This window comes from Chelonoidis abingdonii, chromosome 1 (genome assembly GCF_003597395.2).
Source record: "Chelonoidis abingdonii isolate Lonesome George chromosome 1, CheloAbing_2.0, whole genome shotgun sequence".
Classification (NCBI taxonomy): Eukaryota; Metazoa; Chordata; order Testudines; family Testudinidae; genus Chelonoidis; species Chelonoidis abingdonii.
The window spans coordinates 255,630,614-255,639,562 of record NC_133769.1 but is presented as its reverse complement, the minus strand read 5'-3'; the positions used below and the strand labels follow the sequence as shown (position 1 = coordinate 255,639,562).

Here is an 8,949-nt window from a genome sequence, read left to right as displayed (position 1 = left end):
TTAGTTTAGTTGTGTTCACTCTGTGGCTCAGAGGACCAGAACATGCAACAGTTGTCTCTCCAATCCCACTGATACAGATTCTTATTAATTCCAAAAAGTAAGTACTAATAGATGCAGATAGGCTATGTTTGTTCTTTATTTGCAAATGGCAGTTAGCGAAGGATTAATTGTGCATTTGGATGGAGGAGTTCAAATTGTATTTTGCTGAAGGATTTTTAAATTTGTATTGATACTTAGGCTAGGGGGTATTCCCAGTGCCATAGCAAAACCCTGTACATTCCATTATTTACAAAAATTACTGTTCGTCTCTCTTTAATTTAAAATTTTCTGTTTTCAGAACCTGATTGTTTTGTATTCGGTGTGAGACCAAGGGACTGGTTCTCGGATTACCAGATGGAGGTTGTGAGAAAGAGGGAGTGGGAGAGAGGGCTAATTTTCTCTGGTATGGATTACTTTCTCCTCAGGTGAAGGGGGGGGAAGAAAGGAGGGAGAGTGAATTGTCCTCTCTGTTTTGTGATTCAAGGAGTTGAATCACAGATTCCAGGGTAACCCAGGAGGGGAAGAAACCGGGAGGCAAGGTGGGAGAAAAGGCGTTTACTTCCTGTGGAAGATCCAAGAGGTCTGTCTGGGGTCCTGGCAGGTTTTTGGGGGACAGAGGTAACTAGCACGGATTCCTGGTCGTGGCAAGCACAGTCAAGCGTAATTAGCTTAAGGAATCAAGCTGAACTAACAGCACACACAGAAACTTCCCTCCCTCAAGATTTGAAAGTATCCTGTCTCCTGATTGGTCCTCTGGTCAGGTGACAGCCAGGCTTACTGAACTTGTTAACCCCTTACAGTTAAAAGAGATATAAAGCACTTCTGTTCTATTAACTCATACTATCTGTTTATGACATACCCCTTCACATAATACAAGAACCAGGAGTCCCCAATGAAATTAATAGGAAGCAGGTTTAAAACGAACAAAAGGAAATACTACTTCACACAACGCCCGGTCAGCCTGTGCAACTTGTTGCCAGCGTTGTTGTGAAGGTCAAACCTATAACAGGGTTAAAAAAAAGAACTAGAAAAGTTCATGGAGGATAGGTCCATCAATGGATATTAGCCCAAACAGTCAGGGATGGAACACCCTGCTCTGAGAATCGCTAGCCTTTGTTGTCAGAAGCTTGAGTGGACAACAAGATCACTCGATGATTGTATGTTCTGTTCATTACCTCTGAAGCACCTGGCATTGGCCACTGTCAGAAGACAGGATACGGGGCTGGATGGGCCATTGGTCTGGCCCAGTTTGGGTGTTTTATTTTCTTATGTAGGTGATTGATAGTGTTATCTTTAACTGCTGAAGACAGCACAAGAAGTAATGGGTTTAAATTGCAGCAAGGGAGATTTAGGTTAAACATTATGAAAAACTTCTGAACTATTAAGTTAGCTAAGCACTGGAACAAATTACCTAGGAAGGTTGTGGAAGCTCCATCATTACAGGTTTTTAAGAACAGGTTAGCCAAACACCTGTCAAGGCTGAGCTAGGTACTTAGTGTGATGTTGCACTCCATATGTTTTATGGAAATATGTTTATAAGTGTAAATATGATGTAACTAAAATATGCTTCATGCAAAAGGCCTCTTGTAAGATATCATTACAAAGCTTATGATCTACTGAGTGTGTTCATCCTATGTGTTTGCATGTATTATTTCTGTGTCTGGAGTTAGGAGGATAAGATATAAACGTGTATTACTGATGTAAACATGTTAAGTGGAAGCCATTAAGGGTACTTCAAAATCAATGAACTGTGAATGGGTTTGTTTACCTGCAAGCCTTCCTATGTACACATCTTCCAACTACTAGGTAATGAAGAAGGAGGTTTTACGGTGACATGTGATCATGTTACCTGAACTGGAATCCATCTTAAACCTGGTGCTTTTCCATTTAGAAGGAGGGATTGGAACACAGAGAGAGATAAAGGAGTCCTGCCTTGTGCCAAAGCTATAAAAGGGGGTGGAACAGAACAAAGGGGGTGGTCAGTCATGAGAATTCCCCTAGTTACCACCTGAGCTGGAACTAACAAGAACTGTACCAGGGGAAAGGATTGGGCCCAGACTAGGAAGAAGTCTAGTCTCTGAAAGAAGCTTATTGGAACATCTCTGAGGGTGAGATTTACCTGTAGTCAGGTTCTTAATGTTTTAGGATTAGTCTTGGGTGTTTTGTTTTATTTTGCTTGGTAACTAACTTTGTTCTCTCTTATTACTGGAAAACACTTAAATCCTACTTTTATACTTAATAAGATCAGTTTTGTTGATTAGTAAACCCAGAGTAAATGATTAATACCTGGGGGAGCAAACAGCTGTGCATATCTCTCTATCAGGACAATTTATGAATTTACCTTGCATAAGATTTATACAGAGTAAAACGGATTTATTTGGGATCTGGGTGTCTGGGTGCTGGAGATAGGTGACCTGCTGGGCAGTTTTTGGTTAAAGTCTGAAGCTTTGGGGGCGTGGACCAGACCTGAGTCTGTGTTGCAGCAGGCTCGTGTGTCTGGCTCAACAAGACAGGGTTCTGGAGTCCCAAACTGGCAATGGAAAACAGGCTCACAGGTAATTCCAGCACATCAGGTGACAGCCTCAATGGAATCTGTGATCGAACCTGTCACATTTAGTTCTGCCTCAATGCAGCTGGCTGGTCTAGTTGACCTATCTCGGTCACTTCCAGGCCTACATTTCTATGATTCGCCAATGGCCTATCTATATTGTCTGCATATGAGAAGAGAGGAACATGGGGCCTCTTGTTAGCTGTTTTTTCTGGCCAGAACCATTTTGGAGACATTTAAATAAATAACTTTGAGGATTTTCATAGACTTATAGTATTAAAATAAGTTATTATATATGTAGTTTAAAACCCTTTCTAAAAACCAAAGCTTTTATCTCAGGACCAAAAAGGGGGCAGTATAGTTCATTTTTGGTTTAAATTTGTGTCAAAAGAGGTTCCGAAAGAATGTGTAATATTTTTGTAATTGTTGACAATGTTTCCTTGCACTGGATGTTGAGGTCTGAAATTTTGGGGGGGGAAATCACCAACTTTACTTGAGTGTTCTAAAGTCCTGCTGATTTTTAGCAGGGACAAAGAAGGGTGAGAGAAGCTTCCGAAACTAGCATTTTTCACTCATGTAAGACATGGTGTCAAGAGAAGCCTACTTAATGCAGTGTAAAATGGTAGCTGAGGCCTTGTCTACATGAGAAAGTTAAACTAAATTTAGTTAAATTGGTGTAAGTGACTGGAAGCCTATGTGCAAATGATCCAAAACATAAAAGGAAACATTTTCTGTTTGTAAGAATAGCCAGTTTTCATCTGCATAAAAGCAGGTGGGGTCAGGTGCAAAGGAAAACTAACTAGCATTTTTAAAAATCCGTTTCCATCTCCAAGCATCTGCCTCCAGAGTGCATCCCTGCACTAGTGTAGTGCTTGGGCTGCTGGGTGGTTCTCCATAACACTACATCTGCTGGGGTTGGCTGCGGATAGAAGATAAGTAATGGGTCAGGCTTAGGAGACATGATAGTTATACACGGTGTTGGACATTCTTATTTACATCAAGCCCTAGTTGGCTACAAGTTCCTGCTGGATTTACAGAAAGTGTCTTCCTGTTCATCAGTCTGACCCCCCGCCCCCAGTGTCAATATCCTGAGGCCACCCAACTTCTCCTCTGACTCCTCCATTTACATCAACCTTTATACTCATTCTGAAACTCCTCATGTCTTTGAGGGCTCCTCTTAGATTCATTTAAACCCTAATAAAGGCTTCCCATAGGGCCACACTGAGGAAAAAAGAATGCAGCCCCAGCCCGTTTTCAACTAACGACACAAAAGCTGGGCCTGGGGTTGGGTTGCATCACAAAACCCCTCTGTGCTCTGCTGAGTCTTGGATGTTTTTCTTCGTTAACTTGCTACCCCCTTCATTCAGACACAATTTTTTGATCATAGCTTTATGTTCCTTTTTAACAGCATAATGTGATCGTATCCAGGCTGCACTTCCTATAACCACGGCAGAGGCCACTATCTGGTGCTATTTCACCACTATTAATTTCATGAGACAATATATTTTATACCTGATTATATAGCGATGGAGAGACCCCTTTAAACATCTATTATTTTTGTACTCACATAACTTTAAAATAGCTCCTTTGGTAATTTTACGCCAAGTTTCAGCCGAGGTTAAACTTTTACAGCCAAGTTGTAAAGGACGCAACATGAACTATAAAAGAGCTATAATATTTAATATATATTATGCATTAGAGCATGCTGAAAATGGAAACATAGGGAAAGGACCCACAAAGATGTTTTTCCTCTAAAAGTGTGGGATTTATTTACAGTATTGACACAGACCTAAATAACTGAGCACACTGAAGCACATTGTTTTATAAAATACACCAAAACTGGGTGAAATCATGGAATTAGACAATCAGTTTTTAAGAATGAGTAAAAATCCCTTGAAAATGTAATCTCTAATAATGCAGTGCTTTGAAATGGTCAGCTATTGCAAACTCTACCCAAGAAATGGAAAAATGCTTATTTTACCAAAAGACTTTAATTCTAACACTTTTACATAGTGTACTATTAAGTAATTATAGAAGCCCATTCCAAATAGGCTTCTGTGCTAGACAGTTTCTCTCTTCTTGTTTATAACAAATGGCTACTATAAAAAAAGAGGGTAGAGGAAGAGAGAGAGAATGTGAGTTAGTGAGGCTAGGGCTTAGCGCAATCCGATACAGACATACAATTCTTAGTTACAGTAGAATAAATGAGGTTAATAATCATCATAGTTGACATTTGCTCCATGCCTGAAGGTGTGTGGGTTTCGGGGCCCAATAGGTGCATCTTCATCAAAATGGTCCTGGTAGTAGCCTCCATAATATTCATTGCCACCACGTCGCAGGTTTGTCCAGTAGGAGACATCATCTTCAAATTTCTGCAAACAAAAGATGAGAACGAATCAACTTGTGTTCTAATGCCACAATCATTTTGTAAAAAAGGAAAACAATGTAATGGGCTCTTCTGGTTTGTTTTAGGAATGTTAAGCCTTTCCTTATTTGGAAAAAGTAGGCTTTTAAAAAAAAAATCATTTGGCCTTCCAAAATTAGTGCAGTAAACAGTCCACACAGTCATGGAAGTCTAGCTGTAGTACAACTGCTCTGTGCCAATTCAACCTCATCAAAAACATTCCAAGAAGCCAAGAATTTAACATCTAAACTTTATTTTTTTACCTCTTCTTTATGCTAGAGCTGGGACTGGGTCACTATGAATATGTCTATTCTCCACTTTCAGTGATCTCTCAATTACAGCTTTGTGCAATATGCAGAGGAACTGGAACTCTCAGTTCCACTCTAACAGTCCTACAAATTAACTATTTCTCTAGAAAGGAAGCTTGTCAAATGCCTTCAAATAGTATAAACTTCTCTCTACACTTTTTAATTAACTTAAAACTTAGCTATTTAGGTGTAAGCAGAGTCAGGATGAGTGCTACCCTGACATCTGGTGGTGAATTGTAGAGAGTGTGGAAAGAATTTCAAGAATTTGCATTGGCATACACCCCCCGCCCCCCCCACTTAGCATAACCCCACAGCAGCTTGGGATGGTGATTTTTAACAGCTCTGGGATCCCCAATTTCTTTGTTATTGGGGCAGGAGGAAAAAAAGTGTGTCACCCTGATTGTGTGAATGGGGAGCTGTGGGACTGCTTTGTGACAGAAATGACTCAACCTCAGTTGGGTGGTACTTGTTAAACATGGGACATGGGTTCCAAAACGCTATGAATTGAGAGAGGTTGGGGATTGGTGTGTGTACTTAATGGTATGGGTGCCTTTTGAGGGCCTGAAACACCAATTGAACATTCTCCTCTCTCCACTGTTAAAGAGTAGAGCTAATTTTTGATTCTATTAGGAGTCCATTTAGAGACTGCTGAGCTGAATTCATGTTGGGCCAATAGTGCACCAGCACCTGGGCTCCCCTACAAAGAGCTGAGCTGAGCTGAGATCAATAAGTGCTGTGTTAACTAGTGGGGGAGCCTGAAGACCTATCATTAAGCGGCTGGCAGAGCGGAGCAGTTTGCAGCATGTTGGAGCAGCCCATGGAACAGTGAGCAGAGTGAAGCGGTTTGTCAGGAGGGCAAACACAAACAGCGGGGTGTAGGTGGAGCTGGTCGTGGTGAAGGCTGCAGCAAAACTGCCATAGGTGGAGCAAGACATTGGCCGCCATGTAAGGTGCGCCCTAACACCTATGTGGTGGCACTATATCCATCCCACCATTCCACCCAGGCTGAGAGTGCTGGGCGTAAAAAAACTGCTGCAGATTAACATCTATGAATTCTGCGAAGCCGTCGGCACTGCAGAGACTTTTTGGTGTGGACGTTGGAGTCGATTGAGCTTAAGACCTGGGAGGGAAAAATGGACAGTGCCAAACGTACCTGGGGAGCGGGAATTTGTTTTATATGTTTATGTTTTGTTAAGTTTATAATCCTGTTCTGTGCTGTGTTTCGCAAGTGGGTTGCTGCATGATTCCATTCCTTATAAAAAGAATCTTTGCTTACACTCAGATCCATGCGTGCAGTGAGGAAGTATTGCTCCTAGAGGTGCCCGGGGGGTGTGGTATGTAAGTGTCCCAGGTCACTGGGTGGGGGCTCAAGCCGGTTATGCATTGTGTTATTGAAACGGAACCCCTGGATACTGAACCCGGCCCTTGTTGCTGCCAATTCAGAGGGGCAGAAGGGTTACATAGGCATCTAACTTCCATTGAGTTCTAAAGAAGTTAGGTGCCCAAATACCTTTAGTGCTCATGCAAATTAGAAAGTTACAGCACTGATCAACGCTGGATGTACTGTAGGTCTGTGATCGAAAAGCCTCTCAAACTGCCAATGCTCTAGCTGGTATTCAAATTCCCTGCCTCTTCTGAGAAGAACGCCAACCATGCTAAACTATAAGTGGATTTGTGATTTGTCCAAACACCCAAAAGTAATAGACTGAGACCACTATGCTCATTTCAACACTGGTAACTTTGTTTGGTGTATGTCTCTCGCTCATCCACACACTTCCATATAAACCAGATGACAATTTCATTAAATTGAAGCTCAACGGGATTCAAAAATTTTGGAACGTTTTCTTTATATAATTTTTTCTGAACAGGGTTTTAAATCAAGATATCAAAAAGGGGTTTGCATTTATACATCACAATTCTCTATTTTCAAAAGGTACGAGGGTGTCAAACTTGTGAAGAAAAGAAATAAGCCACTTTCTCATTGATATGTATTCTTAGTATCACTATATTTGGACACATACTGAAGTCCTCATTACTACTGGCAAGACTAGTACTCACGGCTTCATCAAACCCCAAGTAGAGGAATTGCTGATACCACTGCTGCACATCGGGTTGAGTCCTATCCCACAGTTGGCGCTTCTGGCGTTTCAGGCTGCTTAAGAACTCCTTGGCCGTGTTTTCTTTTACTGACACCTCTGTCTTAGCTGGTGCCAGAGCTGAAATGAAGTCCTCAAATGACGTGGCAGTAACTTTTTGATCAACCCAAAAATGTATTAGCCTAGTTATGCCTTTAGCAATAAGTCACCACCTTCATGCTTGGCTTACCTATGCACTCAATAGTAACAACAGCCTTGTAATAATAACAGACATAATCAATCAAATAAAATAGACATTGTCAGTTTACTTCATTCTGGATTTTGCCCATGTCTCTCCCTCAGCCCCTTTCCCCTACCTGCTGGATTTTCCATCAGCTATCCTTGCCCAGAAGCTATACACTAAACAAGGACTGATGAAACTACTGCATACTATGAGTTGTGTTCCACTCGGAGGAGAGATGCTGAAACATGATAGCTCCATGTTGGTATAAGGGGGAAGGGAAACGAAAAGACATGCAAAGAAAAACACATTTTTGAACCGAGCCTTAAGGCACTAAGATAAACAACAACTCAAATTCGTATTTTTTTCAATCTTAAATCAGTGGTGTAGTCATGTGAAAATAGTACTTTAGCTCTTGAGTTCTATTACTTTTTAGTCCACTCATAGAAAGTGGGAGTTGGGCTGGATTCAATGGACAGCAGAGTACAGTGCTTTCCAGACTGTGAGATGTGGCTATAAAAGGTTCAAGGGTGAGCTATGAATGTCTGAGAAATTTATAGCAATACGACTGTTCTTGTTTTTTCTAATTAAGAAAAAAAATGTGATTTATCTATGGGTCTGCATCTTAGACTGCTGCTTGCTGGGGCTGAGAGTAGTGTGGGCAGGTGTCCCATTTTTGACTGGAAAGTCTGATTGAAAAGGTGATCTGACAGTGTTCGGTCAGATCTACTGACTGGACATCCAAAGTTTGGTTACTGGAGGTAGGGTGGCACCAGATCATCACCCACTCCAGCCCCTATTCAGCCGGAGCTGCCTCCTACCTTCATCAGGTGGCTGCAGCTCCCAGCCTGCTCTGCAGGCAAGTCCCTCCTGACCAGGAGCTGGTGGGGTGGGCAGGGAAAAGCAGCAAGTGACAGGGGCAAAGGGGAAGAGGGCCTCAGGGAAAGAGGCAGGGAAGGGGTGGGGCCTCAGGGTGAGAGGTGGAGCAAGAGCGGGGCCTCAGGGGGAAGAGGCAGGACAGGGGAGGTTCTGGCACTCCTTGCTGGAGGGTCCTGTTTTTAAATATTATCAAGTTGGCAACCCTAGCTGAGAGACTCTCTATGCCCTCAGCTCCTGCAGGGAGCCTAAACCAGAGTGATTTCTGGCTGAGGAAAGCATTTAGCAGGAAGTGTCTCAGGCCTGGTCTACACTACGCGTTTAAATCGATTTAAACAGCGTTAAATCGATTTAACGCTGTACCCGTCCACACTACAAAGCTCTTTATATCGATATAAAGAGCACTTTATATCGATTTCTATACTCCTCCCAGACGAGAGGAGTAGCGCTAAAATCGA

At 42.1% G+C, this 8,949-nt stretch overlaps 1 protein-coding gene across 2 annotated transcripts in view; it reads right to left on the bottom strand.

The window, feature by feature from the left end:
* Nucleotides 1-4,676: 4,676 nt before the first annotated feature.
* Nucleotides 4,677-8,949, bottom strand: part of ECRG4 (ECRG4 augurin precursor) — a 29,003-nt gene continuing 24,730 nt past the window's right edge. For both annotated transcript variants that reach the window (XM_032790892.2, XM_032790893.2), the window contains exons 4-5: nt 7,358-7,515; nt 4,677-4,959 (exon numbers count right to left, since the gene is read on the bottom strand). In XM_032790892.2, coding sequence (XP_032646783.1) covers nt 4,798-4,959; nt 7,358-7,515 — 320 coding nt within the window. In that variant the 3' untranslated portion in view covers nt 4,677-4,797. The remainder of the gene's footprint in view (nt 4,960-7,357; nt 7,516-8,949) is intronic.